At 42.8% G+C, this 25,631-nt stretch overlaps 1 protein-coding gene across 1 annotated transcript in view; it reads right to left on the reverse strand.

The window, feature by feature from the left end:
* Positions 1-25,631, reverse strand: part of PPM1H (protein phosphatase, Mg2+/Mn2+ dependent 1H) — a 139,047-nt gene that overhangs the window by 42,201 nt on the left and 71,215 nt on the right. The window contains exons 3-4 of the mRNA XM_054399608.1: positions 24,170-24,514; positions 17,156-17,268 (exon numbers count right to left, since the gene is read on the reverse strand). Coding sequence (XP_054255583.1) covers positions 17,156-17,268; positions 24,170-24,514 — 458 coding nt within the window. The remainder of the gene's footprint in view (positions 1-17,155; positions 17,269-24,169; positions 24,515-25,631) is intronic.

The raw sequence follows: 25,631 nt of genomic DNA on the forward strand, positions 1-25,631 counted from the left end.
TGCTGTGGTCTTTTCATCCAGTGTTTGTGTGCTAGCTTCCTTCTCTTGATAATTTTCTCACATTCCTTTATGCCAGGTATTCTGATGGTATACTGCAATGCAGCCAAATACAGTAGCCCCATGAAGACTGAAAACTTAACCTCTTAAAGACAGCACTGGGAAGCTTGGCTGATACACCTGAAGGCTGTAGTCATTCAGTGAGACTTGAACAGACTGGAGAGCAGGGCAAAGAGGAACCTAATGAGGTTCTGCACCTGGGAAGGAATAATAAACTGCACCAGCACAAGTTATGAAGTGATCTACTAAAGAGCAGCACCATAGAGAAAGACCTGTGAGTCCTGGTGGAGAGCAACATGCCTTTGTGGCCCAGAAGGTAAGTGGTATCCTGGGGTGCATTAAGAAAAGTGTGTGCAGCAGATGAAGGGAGGTTCTCTTCCCTCTCTATGCTGCCCTAGTGAGGCCCCACCTGGAATACTGCATCCAGGTCTGGGCTCCCCAGTTCAAAAATACCAATCCAATTAAAAATGAGTGTTTGCTGAAAATTTTTCTTTTGGATTTCTGAGACCAGTCTTTTAAAAAACACAGTAAGAACTCCAGCACCTCTTTTCTGCAGTAACACCTTTGTTTTTATTTTTGGAATTCCTAAGGTGTTGGGCTTTGAACCAGCCCCACTTACTCAAAGACAGCGGATAGTTTTTATAACTATCTCATATGTAATTTGACTCACTTGAGTAGGCCTCCATTTTAGGGGGACTGTGCATTTGGTACAAAATACTTAGGCAACAGTCTAGACTACACTGATGAAAGCAACTGATCAGATGCTAACCAAATTCTACACACAAATTTTAAAGAGATTCAGAAAGGATCTTGTGCTTATCTGAAAGAGCCAATAAAAAAAAAAACGTTGAGATAACTTCTCACACGTTAGGCTAATTTCCCAATTATCCTTTACTTCCCCTTTAATAACTATTTCACAGGAAATCCGTATTTTAAAGACCATTCAGACCAATCTGGGGTTCACCTTTTTCTTTGTGCATGCTGACATACTTCCTATATACATTGCTAGCTATCATTCTCATTGCCATGGGTAGGATGATCAGAGGGCTGGAGCACCTCTCCTATTGAGACAGACTGAGGGAGTTGGGGTTGTTCAGTCTGGAAAAGAGAAAGCTCCAAGGAGACCTTATTGTGGACTTCCAGTATCTGAAGGGGGCCTACAAGAAAGCTGGGGAGGGACGTTTTAGGATGTCAGGTAGTGACAGGACTAGGGGAATGGAGCAAAACTAGAAATGGGTAGATTGAGATTGGATGTCAGGAAGAAGTTCTTCACTGTGAGGGTGGTGAGTCACTGGAACAGGTTGCCCAAAGAGGTGGTGGAAGCCCCATCTCTGGAAGTTTTTAAGGCCAGGCTGGATATGGCTCTGAGCAACCTGATCTAGTGTGTGGTGTCCCTGCCCATGGCAGGAGGGTTGGAACTAGATGATCCTTCAGGTCCCTTCCAACCCTGACAATCCTATGATTTTATGAATTCAGCCCTAAGGGACTTGCATCATATAAAAAGTGACTCAGAGGCGAGTGGGTCAACCTTTCATGGCTCAACTTATTTCTACTAGAAGTTGTAGCCACTTAGGATGAAAAGCACAGCTAAACACAAAAACACCCCCAAAACAACCCCAACCCCCTAAATCTTTGGGGGAAAGAAATTAAAACAATGTTTTTGATAGCTAATAAAACAGCCTAAGTTTTATGTTTTTCATGGATGTTTTCAGCAGTTGGACTTCATTCAACTCGAAAGTTACAGTTGCTGATAGGAGTCAAATGATTTGATCCGAGGAATTAGACAGCTCTAGATATGAGTAATGGGAGGGAGACAGACCTACATGTACAGGTCACTGGTCTGTCAGCTGTGGTGGGATCATTATCGTCTTACCAGGCTCTTTACCTTTCTGCACCAGCTGCTTAGCTGTTTCATGACAGTAAAGGGTATTTCTGAACAGCCCAAGTGACAAAACCGGACACATTTGTTAGTAGTCTCACTAGAGAGCCTGTGTGTGAAAACCTGGCCCAGGAGCCACCCTGCTCAGCAGGATTTTCCCCTGTGATTGAAGAGGTGCTGAATCAGGCCCTAATTGGGTTTGGAGACTGAACTGCCCTTTCCATGACCTCGTGGTGACAGAGCTGCCAAGCACCGACTGGAGGCTTTTCCTACCGAGCAACCTCCAGAGCCCTGAATTCAATAGTCCAAAGTCAATAACTACTCGAGGGGAGGGAGCCTGGCTCACGTGGCAGCTGCAAACAGCCCAGCAACTGCTTGTAGAGACCCAGTGTATATAGCCCTGCAGGACAATTAATTTTGGCATCCTAATGGGCTTAAGCAGCAATGTGGTGTTACGTGGGCATTACTGCTTCTGCCCCAAATAAAAGATGCATGTACACAATGAAATACTGCTCTGAAAGCATTTATCTCCCCATGCATTGTGGAAATACGAATGTATTATTTTATACTAGAATACGGCTGTCCTATTAAACTGTCAGAAATAGCTACATAGGAAGCAAAAAGAACTCCAAGAGATGCAGTGCCCAGAGAGCATCTGATTCTGCCATGTTTAATAGTGACATTTTAATTTCAGTCACACTGGCAAAACACATTATAGCAGAGCCACAGGGCAAGCCTGCCAAAGGCAGATGGATGATTCATGTTTGCAGGGAACAAGTATGTCAACACTAACCAAATACTGTCTGGTGACAAGGTTGCTTCAGAACCATACCAATCATGAATTTGCTACCAATGAAGTAGTGATTAAAGAACAGAAGTTTTTTGGGTAGGACAGGAAATTGGGGAATCACAGCCCTCTCGGTGCACTGCCCTCCACGCTCAGTAGCTCTGATGCCCTCTCCATGCAGCATCATCCACAGTGAGCAAGCAAAGAGCAGAAACTGCTCTTAAGTATTGAGGATAGGGAGGCCATTAAGTCACTTATTCAGATCCCTTCTAAAAACAAACTACAGACTTCCCTAAGTCCTCTCCCCTCTTTTGAACTCAGCCACCCAACTCAACACCCCAGCTACAGGATTGTATGTGTTCTTGCATTTCACAGATACATGCTCTGCCCAACAAAGAAAGCATGATCACTGATCTGGAGCTGGTAAGTGTTCACAGAAAACAGAAATATATTAGGGGGAAAAAGAAGTACCCAAAACACAGCTGAAGTAGCTTAGAATGCAAGGAAGAAATCTGATTTTGTCTCTGTCTTCTGGCTGTTTCACTGAATATTTTTTGATCAAGAGAAACTGTGCCCTGTTCAACTAAATGTGGAACAAGTCATGTGCCAGCACCTCGGTTCATGAGACAGAACTGGCAGTCACAGCAAATTCTGCAGCAGGCTATGTCCATGCAGCCACATGCAACTGAAATGAAACACCAGGAGCTTAAAAGGCTGCATATAAATCTACAGAAACTACTATATTTACCTTGTGGACAGACAGAACTGTGTAGTCCATGGTGAGCAGCTGAATGATCTTTGGACTATTGCAACATTCAGACAGAACCTTAAGTACATGGTTATTTTCTATATTCAGATTTAGTATTTTAAAACAGTATTTGGTAATTTAGTATATATCCCTATTTAAAACACACAGTGAACAAAGGGTAAAAATCTGACAGCGCATTGTACTGCTGCTCTCGCATTCAGGATGTAGCAACAACACTGTCTTAAGGAAAATATCAATACATCAATTGCTTTTGCATTTTTAATATGCTTCAACCAGCCACCTCTCCTTGAATGAAGCAGGTTTTATTTTTCCATTTCCTTTTTTCATTTTGTGAAGAACACAATCAGCTGAAAATTGCACAGCATCTTTCCCAAATTTCTTGTGAGAAACAATCAGAGGGAAGTGCATACATTTTAGGGGAACCTACTGTTGGTTACTCTCATTTAATCATACAGAGAAAGAAACACTTTGGTGAACAAGGTCAAAAGTGTAATTTCACTGCTGTCATGGGTCTACTGGGATTCTAGTGTTCAAAGCAAAGAGGCATCTCCTACTGTTAGGAGTATTCAGGGGACACCCTGATTCCTTTACACACTTTCTAAGCCAAAAATGATTTGAAACGCAACATTAAACTGCACATTTCTACAACAGGAGATAAAAATCTGGTAAAGGTGACAAAGAGAGCCCACTTGGAAAACCCTTTTTGACAGCACATATCAATTCCAAGCCACAGGGAGGATGTATCCATTTTGTCAAAAGGTGTTAAGCGTTATGGATTTGGTACAGATGAAGCAGAAGTGTCTGGCCTGTCTGAAGAGGTATTAGAAATGTGCCAATGGAAAAGAGAGAGAGAGATTAAGCTGACAGAAAGAATAAGGCAGGGTTTTATTACATTCAAAGGGGAAACAAGCAGTATATTTTAATTAGGTGTGTCACAAAATAGCTGAGTTTTTTAAAAAAAGTGAATCCTAGAACTATGGAATCAATCTAGAGGGGTATTTGTTTACTATAGTAACTAAATGCTTATATTTAAAGAAGCCAAGGAAGAGCAATGCTAATGGCTGGTAAGCTTCAAACTAGTTTTTATTTACCTTTGCCTAATTGCTAAGTGAAAGCAATTATAAAAATGGAGTACTGGAACTTATAGCCATTACAATTACTGATGACAATAATTCAGCCCTGGCACCTTAGTTTGACTTATTACAAACTAAACTACTCTCCCTTAGTTCCACATGAACTCATTTTCCAATGTTTCTTTAGAAACCAGGTGAACAAACACCTCTCTGCACTGGCAATAATCATGGAACTATAGTGTAAAGCCTTGAAATTATTTCCTTCATTTTATGAACTAAGGCAAGGTGGGGATAGTGAAACAAACCATTACATAACATTTAGCTGGCATTAAAACAGGTCCCATTGATGACATATCCGTCACCATAAAACTCAGAAGTGAAAGCAGCAACCCTCAGCAACACCAGTGGAAAAAAACAAAACAAAACTAGCTGCCTCCCACCTGTAATACCCAAAAGATATTTCAAAAAGAGCCCCAACTCCTACTCTTTATCACCATCAAGAAGAAAACAAGCAACAAAACAGAGAGGGGTCAGAGGCAATGAAAATGCCTCTGTCCTTATTTTCCATCTACTGCCACTCAACAGTCCTGCCACTTGGTTTCTTCACATTTTTCAGTGCAAACATCAGGCTGTCCACAGAAATACTGTGACAGAACAGAGACACTGGGTGGCTTTTCAGGATATCAAATAGTGATAGGACTAGGGGGAATGGATCCAAGCTAGAGGAAGGGAGATTTAGATTAGACATTAGGAAGAAGTTCTTCACAAGGGTGGCGAGACACTGGAACAGGTTGCCCAGGGAGGTGGTGGAAGCTCCATCCCTGGATGTTTCTAAGGCCAGGCTGGATGGGACTCTGGGCAACCTGATCTCGTGGAAAGCATCCCTGCCCATGTCAATGGTTTGGAACTAGACGATCCTTGAGGTCCCTTCCGACCCTGACAATTCTGTGATTTTACTTTCAGCTGAACAAAGCCAATGTTAAGACAGAACACAGTCCCCACTTGTTGCTCTTCCTGTGACAATGTAGTCTTATGGTGTATGTTGTGGTTAAGGCAGGCTGCTTGGATGCACTTTCTCATCACATGGGGGGATCTTCAGCTCCCTCAAGCCAGTAAAAGGTGTAGGAACTTGCCTTGGTGAAGTATTGCACAAAGGCAGGGTTAAAAAAATTTCCTACAAAAGTGTGCTTTGGTATTTCTTACAGGAACAATGAAGAACCCTCCCAAACTTGTGCTAAGGCCTTTTGCTGACAACCCTGGCTGCTTTGAGTGTTAACATCTCAACAGCACAACTGCCAAATACAGTCCAGCTCCAGCAGGACATCAGCTGGGCATTCATAACCAGGCATTTCATCCAAGGGTCTCTTTTCATATCCTTGCACATAGGACCAGCACAAAGCCAATCATGCCACACCTCTCCTGTGGCAACCCCCTGTCCTTAGAAGGGAGTCTCCTCCTGTCTTTAAGGAGAAACATGGAAAGAAACAATTAAATTCCTTCAGGAAACCCTGAAAGTTGTCTTTTGGAGGCAGCTAAAAGCATGAACTCTGTTCGTGGGCACATATGAGTAGAGCTTTACATTGTTTACAGTGACCTAACTCATTCATATTTACATTTCTAATGCTTATTTAGTGATTTGCCTTAGGGCAAAATGAGGCTGCTCATATAATCTAAAGCTGCTATTCTGGTGTTCTGTTCTTACTACATGAATTGTATTATTTTTAAAGAAGGATCATGAATGGGTGGTAGAAGCTGTTTTTCAAAGAAAAAAAACATTAATAGATTAGGGGTTGGACTAGATGATCTTTCAAGGTCCCTTCCAACCCCTAACATTTTGTGATATCTGTGGCAGAGCTAATTTCTCATGTATACTAGCACATGAGCCAGTCAGCACCTTCCTTACTACCACCACAAGTAATAAAATTCTGAATTTTTAGAACCGGTGTCAGGTTCCATCCCATGTGTTCAATTAGCAGCTTAGTAGGCAGAAGTTAAAGGGATTTTCTACTCCTGGCAGCCTTCTTCTGACTGATGTATTGCATACAATGGTGAGAAGAATTTGGCCATCACCAACACCATACCTAAATTTCTTGTTTCTGCATCACTACTCCCTCTACAGTTTTACATTAAATATAATACTGAGCTTGCAGGTTGTCCATGGAAGAGACATCTTGGAGAAGACACACTGCCCAGTCATTTGTGACCCCAGGAGCTGCATGCTTCTAGTTCACAGTGCCTCTTTGGCAGGCTGCAGCTCCCTTCCTAGAGGAGCATTAAGAAGAGTGTGTGCAGCAGATCGAGGGAGGTTTGCCTCCCTCTCTATTCTGCCCTAGTGAGACCTCACCTGGAATGTTGCATCCAGTTTTGGGCTCCCCAGTTCAGGAGGGACAGGGATCTACTTGAGAGAGTCCAACAGAGAGCTACAAGCATGATGAAGGGATCAGAGCACTGCCTTATGAAGAAAGGCTAGGAGAGGCCTGGGGCTGTTTAGTCTGGAGAGGAGAAGACTAAGAGGGGATCTAATCAATGTCTATAAATATCTGAGGGTTGGGTGTCAGGAAGGGACAGCCTCTTCTCACTTATGCCCGGTGATAGGGCAAGAGGCAATGGATGTAAACTACAGCACAGGAAGTTCCACCTTAACATGAGAAAGAACTTCTTTACTGTAAGGGCACTGGAACAGGCTGCCTGGAGAGGTTGTGGAGTCTCCTTCTCTGGAGACGTTCAAGCCCTGTCTGAATGTGTTCCTGTGCAACCTGCACTAGATTTTATGGTCCTGCTCTGGTGCAGAGGTTGGACTTGAAGATCTCCAGAGGTCCTTTCCAACCTCTAACATCCTGTGATCCTGGACTCTCCTGTGAACCCCCTGCTATAGTTTAGGTCCTCAAGTGAATTGCTTGGCTGCTGCAATCTAAGTATGGAGTTACTATTAGCAGTTGGCTTTACTAACAGTGTTTCATTTCAGGGCTAAGCATACTCTTTTGGCTGGTTGGAGGTTTTTTTGTGTGTGGGGGGGGGGGTTTGTGTGAGTGTGTTTTGTTTGTTTGTTTGTTTGTTTCCATTCCCACCCCATCACCAATGGGATACACTGGCTATCTGTATCTGATTCCTCTGTTTGTTTGGCTAATCAGTCAAATAACTTTTGCTATTGAACCAATGGTCACTTTATATGTTTACCTATACATTTAGAGTGCTGTCTATTCTGGTTCAAGTAACACTTAAAAGCTCTGTAATAAATTGTCTGTACTTTCCTCTTAGTTTATGTCTGAACTTGATGATCTTTCAGAGAGGGCTTCAGCTTGCAGCTAGGAAGCTATTACAAACCAGTTTATAGCAACACTGCTAGCACAGGAAAATTTCCCACTATCATTTCAGGCATCCTTAGGATGGAGATTTGCTGCCCTCACAGGATTCATTCTGCCCATGATGATTTCAGTGTATTCTTCATCTGAACATTACTAAGTGCAGGGTTGCAGTGATGATACACTACCACATTTCTCAATCATGGCTGAACAACATGCCACCAATTACTCAGGCCACGCCAGGGAAATGAACAAAGAAGTGCAGTCACATCTGTGGCCAGCACAGAGCCTCAGGACTGGTATCTGTGGAATCAAAGTCTTTTTCCCTGCTGTCCAGGGTATCACATTCATCTCCAGGACGAGTTACTATAGCAACTAAACCTGGGCTTAGTAGATGAAGGCATTGCTATGCAAGTCAGTGTTTATTTTGCCAGTAATATGGCTGGGATATGGCTGACCACGTAAGATGGAAGAAGCACGGATTTCTTTCCCCCTGCTCTTCACTGTTTTACCATTGAGGGAGTCAGAACAACTTCTAGGACCTAAAGCATCACGTCTACTTTGATCTCAGCTTTTCTGCTTTATTCTGTGGCACCTGCATGATATCAGAACAAGCCGAACTGAGAAGCAAAAGCAGATTGAAAGTTGCACATTCTGCTCACTCTGCATCTGGATTTTCACCGAAGTCCTGCTTCACTTACCCATGTGGAAGTGACAGGCACCAATATGGGCTGGGCGGTGACTGGCTTGAGAGCAGCCTTGAAGAAAAGGACTTGGGGGTGCTGGTGGATGAGAAGCTCAATATGAGCTGCCAGTGTGTACTTGTAGCCCAGAAAGGCAACCTTACCCTGGGATGCATCAAGAGAAGTGTGGCCAGCAGGTCAAAGTGATTCTCCCCCTCTACACCACTCTTGTGAGACCCCACCTGGAGTACTGTGTCCAATTCTGGAGCCCCTATTACAAGAGGGATATGGACATGCTGTAACGTGTTCAGAGAACGGCCATGAGGATGATCAGAGGGCTGGAACTCCTCTCCTATGAGGACAGGCTGAGAGAGTTGGGGCTGTTCAGTTTGGAGAAGAAAGGGCTCCAAGGAGACCTTCTTGTTGCCTTCCAGTATCTGAAGGGGGCCTACAAGAAAGCTGGGGAGGGACTTTTTCGTGTGTCAGGTAGTGATAGGACTAGGGGGAATGGAGCAAAACTAGAAATGGGAAGATTGAGATTGGATGTTATGAAGAAGTTCTTCCCCATGAGGGTGGTGAGACACTGGAACAGGCTGCCCAGGGAAATTGTTAGAAGCCTCATTCCTGGAGATGTTTAAGGCCAGGCTGGCTTGTGGCTCTGAGCAACCTGATCTCGTGTGAGGTGTCCCTGCCCATGGCAGGGGGTTTGGAACTGTATGATCCTTGAGATCCCTTCCAACCTGGACAATTCTGTGATTCTGTGACAAGACAAGCCCTCACTAAAAGCCCTAGGAGCAGGGCTCAAACTGCACTGTGAACCCATTGCTGAAGCTGAATGGCCTGGGCTGTTGGCAAGCTCATGGAATTCAGGGGATGAGAAAAGCTTTCTAACACAATAAGGACCACAGCAGACTTGGAACATTCACCCAGCAAAGCCTGGGGTGCTCCCCCCAGCCCTCCTCTTATAGTACAGATGGGAGCTAGAGGTCCAACATGCCCAGTTTGGTGTGCCTTGACCCTGGTCCTGTAAACACTGGGAAGAAGAACCTGCAGGTGTGTCTGTGGTCAGGTACAAAGACACAGATTTAAAAGATGGTTTTGAGCTTAATGCGCTATACTGGGAGACCTGGATTCTGATATATTTGCTTACACCGCAAGCTGCCTCTACTGGAGGTCACAGGCTCTTTTTTACCCGTACTTTACTCATACATGGAGACATTAAAATTGTGTCTTTGCCCATCTTGATTCAGACAAGGAGAGCTCTACAGGCCACACATGGAACATACATGCAAAGATGCTATTACAATGGCATTTCTTCCTTGATCAGATATTCACTAATAAAACCAGGAAGCAGGGCAATTTTTACTTGCAGTGGCAGCAACCTTTTTTTTTTGTCTGTATTGATTAGTTTGGGTTTTTTTGTTTGTTTTTCTTTCTTTCTTTCTTGTTTTAAAGGCTGAAAACCTAGGAGAATCAAAACTAATAGAATTTAGCACTCCTGGAAACTAATACCAATGAACTGTGGCTTTCCAGTTTACTAATACTATTTGAACAGCCAAAATCTCCCTCCTTCCTCATAATCCAGAGGAGAACAACTTCATGGGTAGATGTTGTTTGTGTGGTTAGGAACAAGGACTTACCGGAACATACCACTCATCAAAAATATTTACAATGGCTTCAGCACCTGCTAGACTGACACAGACACTGCTAAAGCATATGTTTTCCCAGGAAAAACAAGGGTTCGGAGAAGAGGCAGGACATTTGTTTTGTTTTCAAAAGCCTATGAACATGTACTGCCAAATTAATAATTTCTGCCATGTCAATGCTAGATACAACTTGCCAGTCGTCATCTACTGGATTGCCAGAAAACGCTCTGCTTCATCACTGCATGTTGAGTGCAACAACTTTGTTCTGACCCAACACCTTTCCTCTACACCCCACTTAAAGTGTTTCCTCAAGTGCCTCCAAAAGCTTTATCCAGCACAAAATCCTGCAATATCTGAGATTGCTGCTATTCCTATGAAACCTATGCTCTTGCTTCTCCCTAGAAGGAGGCCAAGGAAGAAAAGGGGAGCAGAAGTGCTTTTTGCAGACCTGCAAATCAGGTTTCTAAAGGAAAAAAAACACAGGGAAACCAGAGAGATGGGACTTGGACATATGTCCTGAGTGTGATTAAGATGCCATGCTCTCTTCCAACATTTTTGGCTAGGCAGGATCAGATTTCACCTACCAAACTGCAGTCAGTGAAGGAGAATGTGTGTGGCAGACACTTGCTTCATCTTGAATTCAGTCTCTATTTACAACACAGGCTCTGAGCAGATCAGGCTTAGGTTGTCTATTGCCCCCAAATAACCAAACATTATTTTAATGTGATTCCACCAAATAAATTATAATAATCTAAAAAGGGAATGTGCACATAGATTGGCAAAAATACAATCTATAAGTGTTGCTTTCACCTCCTGGGAGGCATTTTGTGAGTATTTGGAGGAATGAGAACTTCAGAAGACAAAGAGAGGTCACCACAGATTGCATGGTCCCAGGGTGAAAAGGCCTTGCATGTCTAATTCAGAGATTTGCAGCTCTTTTTGTTCAATCTTTAAGAGGAGACATAAATTAAAAAAAAAAAAAAGAATGCTTTTACAAATACTACAGACTGGAGAAGCTTAGTAACTGAGTTAGTCTTTCCTCTAGAGACCTCTAAGTACTAAGAATGAAGCACAGTTATTGTTTATGCAGACACAGATGTAAGGAGACAGAGAGGACTCAGGCAGCCCACTCAAGGAAAACAGGAAAAATATACGCTAATTAAATGAGAAGATGGGTAGTTATGAAAAGCAGAAAATTAAAGTTTTGTAAAAATACCAAAGCAAACTAGCTCCACAATAGTAACATACTAAGATTCTTTTTGGTTTCCATCCTTACAGAGTGTTAGTGCTTCTGGGAAAAATCACTCTGTTGGACTGCTTTGAGGAAGAGGTCAGACACCGCGAACCAGAAAAAAAATAAAAATGGGTCAGGATCATCAATTCTGACTTCTCAGAAATTCCATGTAAGATACGGTGCCAGTCAGCAGATATATATGGCTGTTTCCATGCCTCTCATTTACTTCATAAAAACAGATAAATCCCCCAAATCTGACTTCCAACAATGGGAACTATGCAGAAGAAGAGGAAGTATAAATATAGTGAGATTCAACACAAGGAGCAAATCCAGAAAGAATTGAAACAGTAAACAAAGTAGAATTCCATTTTCAATTCACTATTTTATTGCACTGGCAGAAGCTGGTGTTACAAATGCACTCTCCCACATCTGAGCACCTGAAGCATCAATGAAGTTACTTAACCTGCACTCACACAGAAACACCACAAAAACATTCACTCAGTGAGCTTTTAAAGATCCCAAACGCCTTAGCACTAATTCTACACTTGCAAAAATGAAAGAAAAAAATATAAATCTATTCCAGACATGAGGATATAGGGTTTAAGCAGAGGGTGAATATGCCCTGAAAACATAAGCACTAAGGAGCAAAAGCAAGGAGGCAAGAAGATGATGAAGTAAAGCAAAAAATCCAGTGACCCTGCAAGTCTGGGAAGGCTCTGAAACATCAGGCTCTTTACTTTGATCCCATGTGCTGCCAATAAATCAAAAAAGACCAAGAATCCATTTGTAGATTCAGTGAGTGTTTCATGGCCTATGGAAAAATCAAATCGACTTGTGGTGTTCTGCTTCTTCTATAATCATAAAAGCACAGCTACCCTACATGACTCCAAGCACAGCACAAAACGGCAGTGCCTGCATTCTCCAAGCAGCTGCTTAGCCAGACAAGATGAAAACCAGAAGAACAATTGTGCTAAAGATAGTTAATATGATCATACTGCATTATGGTCACTGTAGTGATGTTGGGCAAATGTGAAGTTGCATGAGGCTATACATGAATTGGGCAGTAATCAGTAAAAACATTAAGTCTCTATTTTACCACTGCTTCATCACCAGTAATAAAACAATATCCTAATATTGTGTCCAGCAGAGAGCCACAAAAATGAGTAAGGGAGTGGAACATCTTCCTTATGAGACCAAGGGATCAAAGGAGCTCGGGATGTTAGGGGTTGGAAGAGACCTCTGGAGATCATCCAGTTCAACCCCCCTGCCAGAGCAGGACGATACAATCTAGTACTGGTCGCACAGGAAGGCATCCAGAGGGGTCTTAAAAGTCTCCAGAGGAGACCACACAACCTCTCTGGGCAGCCTGTTCCAGTGTTCTGCGACCCTCACAGTGAAGAAGTTTCTCCTCGTGGTGAGGTGGAACCTCCTGTGTTGTAGTTTATATCCATTGCCTCTTTTCCTATCACAGGGTGCAACTGAGAAGAGCCTGTCCCCTCCCCTCTTGGCACCCAGCTCTCATCTATTTATATACATTTATTAAATCCCCTCTCAGTCTTCTCCTCTCCAGACTAAAAATCCCCAGGTCTCTCAGCCTCTCCTCATAAGGAAGTGCTCCAGTCCCTTAATCATCCTTGTAGCCCTCTGTTGGGCTCTCTCAAGTAGATCCCTGTCCCTCTTGAACTGGGGAGCCCAGAACTGGATGCAATATTCCAGGTGAGGTCTCAGTAAGGGCAGAGCAGACCCAGAGGAAGCTGGGTCTCTTTAGTTTGGAAAAGAGAAGACTAAGGAGTGACCTCATTCATGTTTATAAAGATGTAAAGGGTGAGTGCCAAGAGGCTGGAGTTAGGCTCTTCTGGATGATGCCCAGTGACAGGACAAGGGGCAGTGAGTGGACACTGAGGCCTAGGAAGTTCCATGGAAACATGAGGTAAAATTTTGTCACTGTGAGGGTGCCAGAAAACTGGAACAGGCTGCCCAGAAGGGTTGTGGAATCTCCCTCTCTGGAGATATTCAAAACCTATCTGGATGAGTACAGCTGATCCTCCCCTGGCAGGGGCATTGGACTGGATGATCTTTTGAGGTCCCTTCCAGCCCCTCACATTCTGCGATTCTAATAGCACAAAATGAAAAAGAACTGATATTAACAAGTCATGCTAGGGCAGTTTAGAAGTAAAAGTCACTTTAGTGATATAAAATTGAACCCTACTATTTAAAAGAATGAGCAGAGAAGATTTACTCTTCTTATTAAAAAAAAAAAAAAAAAGGGCAAGCAGTGATTCTGAGAGCCTGGCCTAGTTACCATAGTGTTTATGTCAAACTGGTAAGCCAAGCACAATGCCCTCATCAATGTTCACCAGAAAAGTGCTTTATATTGGAGACCTGACACTATCCTCAATTAGATAACCTTGCACAGACAATGCTAACCACTGAAAGGAAGAGACAGATAAACATTAGAAAAAGCCAATATTCAGACATGAATTTTGGCTGTGCAAATAGGTGTATTTATAGCAGAGCCCAAGAATGATCAGACAAAGCCATTAGAGAATGAAAAGGTCTTCCTCCATGTTGTTTTTATCAGGCTCTTAATACATCACCTCATTTTAAGTAGGGTTCTGGTATCATTTGCAGTTAACGTGTAATTATTGCAGAACTGTGATTGCATCATTAGCTGAAGTTTAATTATATCATTGACATTAGTGATGCCATAACATCATGCTCAATAATGGTTCATAACAAAACCTACAATTAGCACAATTTTTCCTCCCTTTTACACCAACCAAAAGTGTTCAGTGTGGAGAAGCCTAATAGTCCATATAGAAGTGAGCTAGGGCTGAACCTGAAAGGATTACTGGCTGGTAATTTAGTAATATGGTAATTAAAGTCTTTTCATGATGTAATTACACATCAACTACAAAAGGACAGCTGCTATACAACACTGCCAGGGTACGTGGCATGAAATGATTAAATTTGAGAAGCTTTGGTGGTTAAACTGAATACCACAGACATAAGCCTGAGGTATAGCTGGCACCACATAGTGCATTATTATTCAAGTCTCACACTTGGTGTTTCCTTAGTCTCATTGTGAGAGTAACAGTTTGTTGCACATACCTTGGTCTCGTGACAGTAGAAGTTGTTCAAAACCCACCTTCAAAAACTTCTGCTGTTATAAAGCTGCCTAGAATTGAAAAAAAACTGACCTTCTTCTGGGCAGAGGTGAAACAAATGAGGTTTGCATGAACCCAAAAATGTTTATATTTCCCACACTGGCCTCACAAACCCTCCTCTTACAGACAGTGGTCTGTGGGAAATGTAGCTTGATTTATTTGTAGGATTTTTCCAGTCATGGAGCAGAGAGGGGAGAAGGAGGACAGAAAAGAGGCACGTATGAATAGGTGAACTCAAAGAAACTAAAGCTCAACTGAAGAACTGCAGGTTTCAGCATTTAGTTCCAACAGCACAAGTTCCTTTTTTGGGTATGAAAAACAAACCCTGCCCTTCCTCAAGGGCAGACAAACACTTTTAAACTAGTTTCCTTATTGTATTTCTCATCACCCTCATTTGTATCTGTACAAATTATGAATCTCACCAAGCAAGGCATGAGACAGCAATAAGGAACATATTTTTCCAACTAACACAAATAAAACTTCTTGGCTACATGACTGGGCTCTTAAAAACACAGGAATGCAGTGTGCACTCTGGCAGCAGGCAGACAACCTCAGCAATGCTTTTCTAGTCCTAAAATGTCCTTTTAGTGATGAGGAGCAACTTAGGTATCTCTTTTTCAATAGCTGTTTCACTCCCTTTCTGAAACACGGGAAGTGGGGATTTGGTAGGAGAGAAGCCCAGATCAACTGATCTTCTACATTTCAGGGCTTTTATTTACTTGAGCTATGAAAACCTAGAAGTGGACTTATTTGAAAGTGAAAGATTTTGGAAAATCAGAGAATTCCGCTCAGCACAAGGAAGGTTTTGGCGAGGTTCATTTGGAAAGTGCAAAACCCTATTTTGGGTCTACAAGATGTTAGGAATGAATAGCAAAGTTTGAATTCTGGGTCAAACAAGACCTGGCCAGGTCAACTAACTCCCTTCTAATTCCTCCTTTTCTGAAGAGATGTTTCTGATGGGCTTGATGAACATTCAAAGCCTACTGAAGACTATGGCTTTAACTACAGTGGATGTTTGGGCCAATTCAAGATCACCATCAACAAGTTTCTTCCCGCTGTCCATCAGAGACTGCAGTGGAGCTTAGGCTGCCCTCAAGAAGCAGAGGAGGAATCCCAGGGGAACTGGAAACAGTCATTTAAGACCAATGATCTCTACTACTCAGAAGTAGGTCTTGTATGGTCAGTTTTACATAGCATACTTCTAAGAGACAATAAAGCAATCTAGCCAACACAATGGAAGATGCTCAACTGTACTTCAAGAACCATAGCACAGGAAAGCATATTTTTTTTCTAATTTAATGGAAAAAAAGAGCTAAAATTTAGTGCAGCTGCTGGTTCTGATGACTAGACAGGTGATCTACTCAAACATGGTTGCAGCTGCCCTCTGTGAGAACTCATTTGACATTTGATGTCAAAAAGATTCAAAGATCTCACTCGTCAAGGGAACCTGGGTGAGCAATTTGCAATCTGAACAGCAAAGTCAGCATATTAAGAACAATCGCCAACATGAAAAGCATAGGAACTTTATGCACAAAAGATTTATCTGACATTCTACACAGTTTAAAGCAGCAAGAGGCAATAAAAATCTTAGGTTTAAACTACAGAACATTTTGCAGTTCACTGCTCTCTGTAAATACATTGTGCACACACATCATAAACAAAAATTGCATGTGTGCAAACCTGAAACACAAATGCACCTAGAGACACTGTGGTTCAGTACCTTTGTAAGTTCTCAGCTGCTAATAGAACAGAACTATTCTCCCTGAACTGTTTATGCAGAGCACTGCCAAAACAAATATGTGAAGGTCTAAAGTCCCTCTCTCTGATAGTGGTATGGGCAGAGAATGAGAAAGAGGAAAAGAATGCAAGTGAGAGATTTGCAGTATACTCTTAGCTTTAGTTAAATCAGAAGACAAAGCTTCTCCATCACAAGCCTTCAAGTATCCAGCTTCTAAATATAATAAAGCAACAACTCCTGAATGACGGCATTCAATTCCAAGACATGGACAAGTACATGAGCTAGAATAGGACACAGTAAAAATCTTAACCTGTGACAGCCCATCTTCTTCCGCTCCTCCCTTTGCAGGAGTAGTAGTCATTTGCTTACAGATCTATAACAAATATATAAAACAAAATCTGAGTGGCCTTCCAAGACTAAGGATGAGGACAGGAGCCACAGGACTTCCTACTCAATCAGTCCAACCCTTCCAGATGTACCAGATACATTTGTGTTTTCAGTATTGAACACAAAATTGTATTACACATCCATCTCTTCTGTTTCAATGGCTCTTTAGCACCTTTTAACTTCTCTGCAGCCATCAAGTTGTTCAGGAAGTGCTACGGAGTTACTGTCAACTCTGCCAGCCACAACCATTACTCGAACTAGATACTGGAAGCCTACCACTTCTGATAGCATTAATTTCTGGAAGAACTGCCAAGAGTTCAGACAAGAAAAAGAATCTTCTTGTGATACTTTTTGCAATGGAGGAACTTGGTAACACCAGATCTGGGGACTTTGAGGTGAAGGAATAGTTGGGGGAGAAACCACACTTACTCACCTGCTATCACCAGCATTTGCCACATAAAGCTTCCCCAATAAATAAATGACCACGAGGGCTGTGCAGCCACCAGAAATATTATACACCGTCCTCTCTCGTTCTATTTGCAAATCCTACAGGAAAAGAAAACACTTGTAAGGACAGCATTTCAACTGGTGTTTTAAAACATGAAGATTCCCCTCAAAAAAAGATAGTCTTTCTTAAACTTCATATCCCACCGTTGTATCATAAGGTCTTTGGGAAAAATCAGGACAAGAGATTGTAAAATATTGGGCACCAAGGAACAAATGGCAGCTCTGAGGGATGAAAGGGAATTTGCTGTGGAAAAAAGCAGAATGAAGGCTAAAATAAATGTATCTTAAAAACAAGTATCTGGTGGTATAATTGGAGAGTGCTTTACATAGAAAACAATTAAGGAGCTCTCCAAAGGGGTACTAGGACTGCAGAGCATACACCTTTACAAACAGCAGCAAGACACACTCATGCCACAAATCTACCCTTCAGAAACACCAGAAATGGGTAGATGCTAAATGTGTTGAAGGGGGAAAAGCAGGGAGGAGACGAAGGTCAACAGAACAGCATTTACAGAAAAGAAAAAAATACTAAGCATTCACAGACTTTTCAGAATGAACCACAGTATTTAACCCTGTGCCTCATGTCACTGTTTTCATGAGATCTTGAAAAGACTTAATTTTTGTGCATGTGAACAGGCCCAGACTTAAGGAGGTACATAGCTGCTCAAATGGTTTTCCCTGTGTTTAGCTTCAAACTGATTCTGAGTGTAAGAAATGTTATATACAATGGAAGTGGAGAGCATAGGTCATATATCAGCAACAATCAGGCTCAGGAAGAAAAAAAATACACAAATATATACATCACACACACATATACACATATAAATATAGCCCCAAGAAAGCTTGAACAACATAAAGGACATAAGTAAATGAGCTGTTTTCTAGTATTCCACACACTTTAAACAAAACCTGAAGTGTATGCCAATGAATTCATTCTGTTGCCTCTTAGTTTAGCTTGGGGTAATAACAAGGGACGTTAGAAATTACTACCCTACTCTGCATCCAGAATTAAACCCAACTTCAAACTGGTCTCTCTTGGTAATACTGGATTCAAACAGGGAACATCATTTAACAGTGTTATTGCAAGCATTGGCAGATCTTTTCAGCTAAGCTCTGCCTACTTGTATGTGCTTATTATGAGCACATTAGTTAGCCCCTGTATGTGTGCATACACACAGTGCTGTACTTCAGCCATTTTCGCATTTGCACCGAGAAACAAACAGCTCAAATTATCTACGCCTTGGGGTATGGCATTGAGAGCTTTATTTTACAGCTAAATTTATCTGAGGAAAAGCACCACAACAAATGCAAACCATGACAGCTGCAATTTGATTGAAAATCTGCAGAGTTGGAGGAGGCCAGAGACCTTGCTTTGTTTACTACAAATTTCAGGAGAGGGAGGTGACCTGGTGCAGTGGTGAGGATGCTCAGCAGCACTTAAGACACTGTCTGAGCAGGCTGGGTAGAGGTGTCTGCCACAAATAACATGACTTCTCACTGGCTGGTGTATATAGGGCCAAATCCCATTTGTGCCATGAATACAGTACTGAGGTACAGATAGCAAGAAATGTGCCAGTGCTGCCCAACATGGTCATCTGCTGCACATGGGAACTCTACTCTGCTGCCAAAAACATTCATATTTTACTGCTGCCTCATTGACTTGTGGTTTTCTTTTTTCTTTCCTTTTTTTTTTTTTTGTTTTGTGGGGTGAGGGGAGGGAGAGAAGTGGTGGTGCAGGACCAGGAGAAAAACACCTCCAAGATTTAAAAAAAAAAAAAAAAAAGTCTCAAAACCTTTGGTCACAGACATGGGCCTGTTATAAATGCCTCTTTATCTAATCTTACCATAAAGAAGCTGATTTTTCCTCCCCATGGCTTCTCTGTATTTTTAAATTAAGCTGAAAAGAACAGTTCAAAGGAAGCAGACATTCCTAACCATCAAAATAATTTAAACTTACAAATGCTACAGTGGATTTTCCAGACACTGCCAGGAATTTTAAAAGACCTTCATCTCCGCAGTTCAGAGAATCCTCTGAGACCTTCAAGCAACGGACAATTCCTCACCTGGTTTCAACTCTGTCATATGTACACTTTGCAAGTGCTGGAACGCCTAAATTAAAATTTATTTCTTTCAATAAGCAGAATTCAGAAGTATCTATTATAGGCCTCATTTTCAGAGTTTCCCTGACTTAAACTAGATCTGTGTACCAGATTTTTTTGAATCATTGCTGCTCATAGGCTCTTCCACCTAGTTGTGCAGAGCTTGAATTTACTACCATGACTTGCCCAAGTTTAACAGTTAAACAGTTAAACAAGTTAAACAGTTAAACAAGTTAAACAAGTTAAACAAGTTAAACAGTGCCATGTTTAATTTGACATTACATACTTCGTCTGACATTACCTGTTTGGAGGGAAAGGAAGGGAGGGAGGTTTACCTATCCAACAAGATATGAGGAGGAAAAAAAAGAAACCAAAATAAAATAAAGCCCACCAATGCCACTAACTCATTCTGATGCAGAGACACTGGCTTTTAATGAAATATTTTGTAACAGTGCTGCTGGGAAAGTAGTGGCACACAAACATGGACAGAAACCCCAAAGTACCTCTGAAGTCTTTATGGGTATAAAGGGGCTCATTCTAGACAAAGTTTGAGTGTATATAAAGCTTTCCTCATCTTCCACCTCATAAAAAATTCAACAGCAAACTGGTTTTTTCCTTCCTTTTTTTCCTCCTCTTTTCTGTAGCATGCAGCTCATAGTTGTAATCTGCATACAGGGGAAGAGCTGAGCAATGCTGGGCCGAAGATTCAAAGGGCAGTATGCACCACTCAGACCCTGATAGAAAAAGACAAAACCAACAACAAAACCCTAACAAGAACAAAAAAACCACCACCAAACCCCTAAGAGATTTCCGTATCTTCTGTTTTAAAGGCTACCATTTCACGCCAAGGAAGCAGTTAATTCAGTCTGTGCTCTGCCTGTCTTTTCAGGACACCTTTTAACAGCAAGAAGGTGCAGGGTGCCCACTGGGGTTGCCTCACTGAGATTTGAGGGGTCCTCGGCAGGTGGGTCCCCTAGCGCTTTGGGGGTCCTGCTCACTCCAATCTCCCTTCCCTGGGTGAGGGAATGTAGTGATATATCAAAGCCTGCAGAAGACACCAGGCAGTGCCACACGGTGCGTTTTTAGAGCAGGTGACAGAGAGCAAGCACTTTCTCCACCGATTACAGACGCAGCCCAAGGATGCAGCCTGATCCCCGGAGCAGCCCATTCCCGCCGGCATGACCACTTGGGTCTCTCCCCAGCGCCTGCCTCGCAAAGCTCAGACCTGGGGCTTGCCACAGCAACAGCACGAGTTAATCATGCCATTTAACGACCTCCTCCGGGCAAAGGAAGTGGACTACGCCACCAAGCCCTCCCCGCCCGCTTGCTTGACGGCTCCCGGACCCCCGACAGCGGCTTGCTCGTGCCACCTCGTGGAGACCCTGCGGAGGGGCCGAGCCGAGCCGACGAGAGCCCAGCCCAGCCCAGCCGCAGGGCGCGGCGGCACGGCGGCGTGCCGTGGTACCGAGCTTTGCCTTCCGCCTGTCGAGACCTACGCGTGTTGGGACACTCGCCACCTGCCTGCGCGCAGGCCTCTCAGGCACAGGCACTACAGAGAAGACAACATGAAAGCAGCAGGTGATGGTGGCACAGAATATGAATGCCAGCTGTACCCGGTGTAAGGTTTAGAAATTTAGCACCTTGAAACAGAACTAGGTGCATTCAAGTTGCGCTATCATCATCACAATGAGGTGGCATATGTGCCACAATTAAAATAGCTATTTTTCATCTACACCTGTCCTCCAGGATCTCAGTCTTGCTGTGACACAAAGTAGCTTTACTCCCTACAGACATTAAATTAAAAATCATATTTCAGAAGGCATAAAGACAAAATTAGCTCTTGAATCTGCTTTACCTCTGTCAGAAAGGCACTGAAACGCCTGTAATGCTGTTTCAACCCTCCTCATTTCTACTGGTTATTTAATGGGAGAAAGCTTTTCCAAAGAAAAACTGTACCACACATGTGGCTCTCTCAAGACTGTTCAAATTAAAATTCACTAATCTTGCAAAAGTCCCTGTCTAGGTTTCATCTGAGTAAAAAAAAAAAAAAAAATCTTGATAAGGAAGAAAATAATGATAGAAACTTGTATTTCTCAATAAATTATACAGACTAGTTCTGTGCCATTTTTCCCATCCAAAAATCAAACAAGGTTCAACGTGGAATAAAAATCACAGAATCATAGAATCATTTCAGTTGGAAAAGACCTCTAAGATCATTGAGTTCAATGATCACACCATGGCCATTAAGCCATGTCCCAAAGTACCATATCTAGATATTTTCTGAACACCTCCAGAGACAGTAACTCCACTATCTCCCTGGGCATCCTATTCCAGTGCCCAACCACTCTTTCAGTAATGAAATTATTCCTAATATCCACTCTAAATATCCCCTGATGCAACCTGAGGCCACTTCATCTCGTTCTATCACTTAATATTAGGGAGAAGAGACCAACACCCACCTCACTACATCCTCCTTTCTGGTAGTTTGTAGAAAGCAATGAGGTCTCGCCCTCCTCTTCTCCAGACTGAACAATCTCCATTCCCTCAGATGCTCCCCACAGGACCTGTTCTTTAGTCTCTTCTCTAGCTTTGTTGCTCTTCTCTGGACACACTCCAGTACCTCAATGTCCTCCTTGCAATGAGGTGCCAAAACTGACCACAGTGTTTGAGGTGTGGCCTCACCAGTGCTGTGCACCGAGGCACAATCTCTTCCCTACTCTCGCTGGCCACCCTGTTCCTCAGAGGCCAGGATGCTGTTGGCCTTCTTGGCCACCTGAGCACACTGCTAGCTCACGTTCAGCTCTTTCTCAACCAGAACCTCAAAGTTTTTCTCTACTGGGCAGCTTTTCAGCCACTCACCTCCAAGCCTGTGGCATTGCGTGGGGTTGTTGTGACCCAAGTGCAGGACCTGGCACTTGGCCTTGATAAACCTCATACAAATGACCTCTCCATCCTGCAGAGCCTTCCTACTTTCAAACAAATCAACACTCTCACCCAGTTTGGTGTCATCTGCAAACTTCATGAGGGAGCACTCAATTCCTCCATCCAGACCACTAGTAAAGATATTACACAAGACTGGCCCCAAAACTAAGCCCCGGGGAATACAACTCGTGATCAGCTGCCAACTGGATTTAATTCCATTCACCATCACTCTCTACACTTAGCCATTCAGCTGTTTTTTCACTTAGTGATGTGTCCACCCATCCAAGCCATGTGCAGCCAGTTTCTCCAGAGGATACTGTCAGACACAGTCAAATGCCTTACTAAAGTCCAGATAAACAACACCCACAGCCTTTACTTCATCTGCTAAATGGGTCACCTTGTCATAGAAGGAGATCAGATTTGTCAAGCAGGACCTGCCCTTCATGAACCCCTGCTGGCTGGGCCTGATCACTTGGTCGCCCTGCACATGCTGCATAATGGCATTCAAGATGATCTCCTCCATGACCTTCTCTGGCACCAAGGTCAGACTGAGAGGTCTGTAGTTCCCAAGGCTCTCCACCTGGCCCTTGTAGATGGGCATCACATTTGCCAGTCTCCAGTCAGCTGGGACCTCCCCAGCTGGAGCACTTCTGCCAGTTCTGAGGTGCTCTCTCTCCCCAAGTCTTTCTTTAAAATGCATATTAGACCACATACACATATACAAGGTAAAATATGGGGATGGGAATATAGTCTGATGCTTCTATCCAGTAGAGAACAGCACTTGGAAATGTCTTAAGAGATGAAAATTAGAGGATTTGGCTTACACTATCTTCTGAACCTGAACTTACTTGTATCCTTTTAACTGGGACAGTCGTGATCATTGATAATTACTGACACTGAGCATTTTTGTATTTTCTAAACAGGATAGTAAATTATCTGATAACACAGCACAGAAATTTGCTAATCCCAGTTCCAGCACAACCAGAGAGCACTACCTAGAATTACTTCAGAAAGGAGACAGCTTAACTGAGTTAGGCAATGACTTGGTCTGTGTCACCTTTCCACAGTGTTTTACTCTATGCAGCTCTCAGACAAGCACTGTCCAAAGGAAATGACACCCCATAAAGAAAAAAGAATTTTAAAAGGCCTTTTGAAAAGGATAAATTACATTTTATTTGAGACTTGAGGCCAAAACAGGGAGACCTTAACTAGAATTCAAAAGGCAGCTGGGGAAAAATGTAATCGTATACTAAATGCTCCCAGGGAAAGGGAACAAAACCATTATTAGATAAATCTTTCAGGTTGGGCTGGTTGAAGAAAAAAGTATCTTTGTCTACTGAGAAATTTCATGATATTCAGAAACCCTTTCAGTGATGAGTTTCAGGAAACAACACTAAAGATGCTGCCCCTCATCCATGTCCCTGATGTAACCTTAACATGACCCATTTGTATAGTTCTGGGTAACATGAACAAGGTGCAGTGGTAGTGCAAAGGAATGGCAGGAGGCTTTGCTGTTATTCAATTAGAGCAACAATGTTTTGTAAAGCACAAGTGCATATACACAGCCTTATGATAACAACCAGTGCTGAAATCTGCTACTACGAGGGAATAGAAATTTGCTACTGTGAAGCAATAAGGATTTTTATCGTGGAGGAGATAAAGCAAAACGATCATCAAACTTCTCAGAGTTTGGTAATTGACAAACATGGCTTTGCCACTGCCTGAGTCTTCAAATGAAGTTCCTGCCTCATAGGGATGTACCAGGTAAGCTATAGGGGCTTTTAAATAATTCTGTCCACCTGCAGAGGTGTTTAAGTAGGGGAAATTAAATCACTAGTGAGTGACTTTTTTGTTCATCTTCTCTACACCAAGTGACTCAGGTATGCAACAACGACTTCCGAGCCCTGAGCTATACATACCATTTCCTTGAAAGCACTTTCTATGGCCCCAATAACCAGGCACTCATGTGGGATCTTCTTCTCGGTGAAGAAGCGTGTTGGAGGTGTGCTGGGTGAGCCTGGGGCCCCCACACCACCACGCAGGGAAGCTGCCCGTGTCAGCGTCCTGGTGTTGGCAGCTGGGTTGTCAGGTTCCTCTCCCAGGCAGGTGGGTGGGAGGACAGCTGTGTTCCTCAGGATGTCCACAATCTCCTGCAGCTGTTCCAGGATATGGTGCTGCAGCAGTTTGGAAGCAACCACAGCTGCCCCTGACCCAGCATGTCCATCAAACAGGGACCAATAGTACAGGTTGATCCCGTCTGTGTCCTGGAGAAGCAGAGGGAATAAAGGGAAGGAAAAGAGATGGTTACTGTTCCACAGCCATGAGCAAGATCATGGAGCAGCCACTGGCATAGGGGCAGCCTTTCAAGTCAGATGTGGATGGACTAACACAGATTTAGAAATAATTTTTCAAGGGAAAGGAATCAGGCAATACTGTTGCAAAACACCTCACACTAAGAAGGCACAAGCCATATCTCATTGCAGTCAAAGAACTTGAAAATTGCATGTGCTTGTCATGCTGACAGTGGTCGGGTTTAGAATGACAGACATGATTCGTTTCATTCACCCAAACACTGCTCTCTTAATCAACAAACCAGCACATAATCTGGGCATCACCTGCATCCCAGCACCTGATGCCCAAAGCACTACTTAGTTCAAACTTACAGACAGGGCTGCAAACTGCAGCTCCTTTCACTTTCTGCTCTTCCAGCTGCACCACAAAGGTGCCAATCACTGAGTAAGAACACTATGAATTGTCATTTGCAGGTCCAAAAGACATCATTCTCTGTTGCCCTGAGCTACAAAATCCAACACTTAATGGAAAATGTCTATTTTAGCAAAACATATATACATCACCACTACAAGTTCATGCTGTTCAAAGGGCAGAATTCACTGATGAATGAACATGACTTAAAACTTACTTTGCTGAAATGCACATTTCAAAGCCTTGATAATAAAAATTAAATAACTCTTTTTATTATTATTTTTCCCAGTTGATAGCACTGCTGCTGCAGTAAGGTTCAAACATATTATTAACCAGTACATTAACAATATAGTCATCTACACAGTGGAGAGTTCACCCATTAATGAAATGCTGAGAAAAGGGAGGATTGTCCTACAGTACTGGATTAAGTATCACACAGGATCACAGTAAATTAGGGATTGGAAGGGACCTCTGGAGATCTTTGAGCCCAACCCCCCTGCCAGAGCAGGACCATAGAATCTAGCACAGGTCACACAGGAAAACATCCAGGTGGGGCTGTAAAGTCTCCAGAGAAGAGGACTCCACAACCCCTCTGGGGAGCCTGTTCCAGTGCTCTGTGACCCTTACAGTAAAGAAGTTCTTCTTAATGGTGAGGTTGAAGTTCTTGTGCTTTAGTTT

The sequence above is a fragment of the Indicator indicator genome, chromosome 3 (genome assembly GCF_027791375.1).
Source record: "Indicator indicator isolate 239-I01 chromosome 3, UM_Iind_1.1, whole genome shotgun sequence".
Classification (NCBI taxonomy): domain Eukaryota; kingdom Metazoa; phylum Chordata; class Aves; order Piciformes; family Indicatoridae; genus Indicator; species Indicator indicator.